This window comes from Triticum urartu, unplaced genomic scaffold (genome assembly GCF_003073215.2).
Source record: "Triticum urartu cultivar G1812 unplaced genomic scaffold, Tu2.1 TuUngrouped_contig_9949, whole genome shotgun sequence".
NCBI lineage: Eukaryota > Viridiplantae > Streptophyta > Magnoliopsida > Poales > Poaceae > Triticum > Triticum urartu.
Window position 1 is genome coordinate 7,412 of NW_024121043.1, and position 3,420 is coordinate 10,831.

General features: G+C 47.9%; 1 protein-coding gene across 1 annotated transcript; it reads right to left on the bottom strand.

Moving 5' to 3' along the window:
* Positions 1 to 780: 780 nt before the first annotated feature.
* On the bottom strand, positions 781 to 2,610 carry LOC125532445 (sugar transport protein 7-like). The gene is made up of 2 exons (XM_048696503.1): positions 2,290 to 2,610; positions 781 to 2,200 (listed from the first exon to the last, which is right to left on the bottom strand). Exons 1-2 carry the CDS (start codon positions 2,593 to 2,595, stop codon positions 1,097 to 1,099), a joined length of 1,410 nt encoding a protein of 469 aa, XP_048552460.1. The 5' UTR covers positions 2,596 to 2,610; the 3' UTR covers positions 781 to 1,096.
* Positions 2,611 to 3,420: the final 810 nt, after the last annotated feature.

Genomic DNA, 3,420 nt, shown 5'->3' on the forward strand with positions numbered 1-3,420 from the left:
TTCATTCTGAAATTTTACACACATACACATCACATCCTTGTGTACTTGTACAATTTTCTTTTCAGATTTTCTGAAACCAAAAAGAATGAATTTTAATTTTTTTTCTTCAAAAAAATTGGCCTTCATGGAGGCCGAGCTCCAAAATGCCGTTCTCACTGGGATTGCTATATCTAAGCATCTATTTACTGTCACCACATATAGCTTCAGATATAGTGCACTGAGACTCAAAAATGCGAAATGGAGAACAAGTTTCATGGAGGCCTTAAATTGGAAACATTTAAACAAAATTAAACTTTTCAGTTTTAAAAAATTCTGAAAAAATACACACATACCTAGACACATAATGTACATGTGTAAAATTTCAGATTGAAGTACGTTAAAGTGAGAGCTACACAAAGTAAACAGATCTGGGGCTTTTTAGTATATGTATTATTCATCCTTATGTTTTTTTGCACATGATATGTACTATTCATCCTTAAAGTCCTTCATTTTTTTTGTGCAACTCACAATTCAAGGAATTTCATCCTGAAATTTTACACGCATACACATTACATCCTTGTATGCATGTGTATTTTTTTTTCAGAATTTTGTGAAACTCAAAAGTTTGAATTTTGAAATTTCAAAGATAAGGCCTCCATCGGTTTCCAAAATGCCCTACTACTCAATGAGACTGCCCTAAGAAGTATAGAGCATGATTACCGAAAGAAAAGAGGAAAGCACCGATATTTTCTATGTATGTTTTTTCGTAATAACGCACTGTGGTTAGTAGTTTCTAGACACTTTTTAATAAGATGACTGTATGCATCGTTGCAGAGGCCAGGGGTAAGCCTCCTTAAAAAAAACTTGTATGTTTCTTAGGCACGCTAGGAAAACACTGACCACGCCCTACTCACGCTATCTAAGCATAGGACGAGAGCATACGCTTCACACCCACCAAAAGTGAGCGCGTGCGGGTGCGGCGTGTGTGCACTCTGATACAACACGATGAGTTAGTAGAGCTAACTAACGCAGACGCACACGCTCCAACCACTGCAAGCACGCGCGCGTCGCGTGCTGTGAGCCACGCATATCTATATCCGCTGTTCACAAATGATTTTCACTTGTGAATGCTGATATCGGCAAGAGCACTATCCCCAGCGGGTCCCCATCCGTCCTCGAGTGGCATGCCCGGCATGACGTTCTTCCAGAACCCGTGCTTGCTCCAGAGCAGCACCATCTGCTCGATGGGCACGCCCTTGGTCTCCGGCAGGAAGACGTAGACGAAGGCGGTCATGACGGCGATCCACGCAGCGAAGAAGATGAAGATGGCGAACTTGAAGGCGCAGAGCAGCGACAGGAACGCCTGCGCGATGATGAAGGTGAAGAAGAGGTTGACGGCCACCGTGATGCTCTGCCCCGCCGACCGCGTCTCCAGGGCGAAGATCTCGCTCGGCACCGTCCACCCCAGCGGCCCCCACGACCACCCGAACGCGAGCATGAAGAGGCAGATCACGAACACCACCGCGATCGAGCAGCCCCGGGATAGATGCTTGTCTGCGTCGAACTTCACCGCCAGTATCGCCGCCACGATCACCTGGCAAATGATCATCTGGATGCCGCCGCTGATGAGCAGCTTCCTCCTGCCAAGCCGGTCGACGGTGGCGATTGAAATGAGCGTGGAGAACAAGAGCACGGCGCCAGTGAGCATGGAGGAGTATAGGGACCAGCTGGCGCCGAAGCCCATGCTCTGGAACAGCACCGGCGCGTAGAAGAGGATGGAGTTTATGCCCGTCAGGACCTGGAATGCCGGCATGCACACGGCCATCACCAGCTGCGGCCGGTTGCGCCGCTCCAGGATGTTCCGGAACGGGTGCTTGATGGTGTTGGCCAGTTCACTCGCCTCCGCCATGTCCGTGAACTCGGCCTCGACATCCGCGGTTCCTCGGATCAGCTCCAGCACACGCCGACCCTCCTCGACGCGCCCGCGCTCGATGAGGCTGTTCGGCGTCTCGGGGAGGAGGATCCCGCCCACCGTCATCAGCAGCGCCGGCGCTGCCCACAGACCAAGCGAGAGACGCCAACCCCACGGCTTGATTTTTTGCGTGCCATAGTTGATCCTGTTCGCCGAGAAGATGCCAAGCGTCGTCGCGAGCTGGAACATCATGTTCAGCCCGCCGCGGAGGTGCGCCGGCGCCATCTCCGACAAGTACAGCGGCACAGCCTACGATGGCACCAAGAAGTTGTTCAGTGGCAATGCTGTACAAGCACACATGCAATCACCCACTCTCCGTATGTCTGAGCTTACCACACCTGATTGCCGAAACCGATGCCGACGCCAAGCATGACGCGGCCGAGGATTAACGTCGTGAGGTTCACAGCCGCCGCGTTAAGGGCTGCGCCGATAAGAAAGCTGATGCCGCCGCAGATAATGCTGGCACGGCGGCCGTAGTTCCTTGTCACCGGCGCGGCCGCAAGTGTAGAGACTTGGCCGGAGAGATAGAGGATGGATGTGAAGGCAGAGAGGGCCTGGTTGTCGTACTTGCAGTAGTTGTCTAAGCTTACCAAGTTCTTTCGCCGGAACACCACCGGGAAGAACCTCTCGAGGAACGGGTCCATGGTGTTTACTCCTGTAGCAACATGTGTAATAAGTTAGACAGAGTGACATAGGGATGAAAACGGAACGAAGCCGGACGGAACTGGATGCTACCATATTTGTTTTCATTTTTTTTTCAGAAGTGAAAACGAATACAAAAATCCGGAATGAATATGAAAACAGATACTATCGAAAACGAACGCGGAGCGGATACGGAAACGAAAGCAGGTGTTGGCCGGAAGTTAAAACTCCCTTGGACCATAGATAAAACCCAGGCAAACTAACAACCTTAGTTAATTGAACATGGCTACAAAATAACATGATTAGGTTAGCGACTTAGCGTAGTATTGTGTTAGTACTGGACAATTACGTAGGGCCTAGTTGAGTAGGTGCATGGTCGTAGAAGTTGGGCCTCACATCGATCATTCTGCTCATTTTGTCATTGTTTGTTGTTTGATTATTGGGCTACAAAACAGCCAGAAGCCCATAGTAAAACTAGAAATTCCATATTCACGGAATTGAAAAGTTCTATTTTCATGCATGTTCCGCCGAAAAACATCATTCCGTTTTTGTTTCCGATTAAGCGTAAAAAATTCTATTTTATTTTTTGTTTTGCAAATTTCCGTATTTCCTTTCCGTTTTAAGTTTCCACTCCGTTTTCATCCCTAGAGTGACATCAATTGGAATTATCAGGCTTCTGTTGTTCGGGTTGACTAATTATGACCCATATGCTTGTTGAATACCAGTTTTAAAATGTTCACTAAGGTAGGCACAAATAGATGGCAAATACCCTTTGGAACGTGGTGGTAATTACACCTGGTTACGTATTATATATATATATATATATA

Excerpts from the sequence above, each read along its gene's own strand:
- LOC125532445 (XM_048696503.1), bottom strand. The coding sequence starts at position 2,595 with ATGGACCCGTTCCTCGAGAGGTTCTTCCCGGTGGTGTTCCGGCGAAAG. Across the intron at positions 2,201-2,289 it reads GCATCGGTTTCGGCAATCAG|GCTGTGCCGCTGTACTTGTC; the intron begins GTGTGGTAAGCT and ends GTGCCATCGTAG.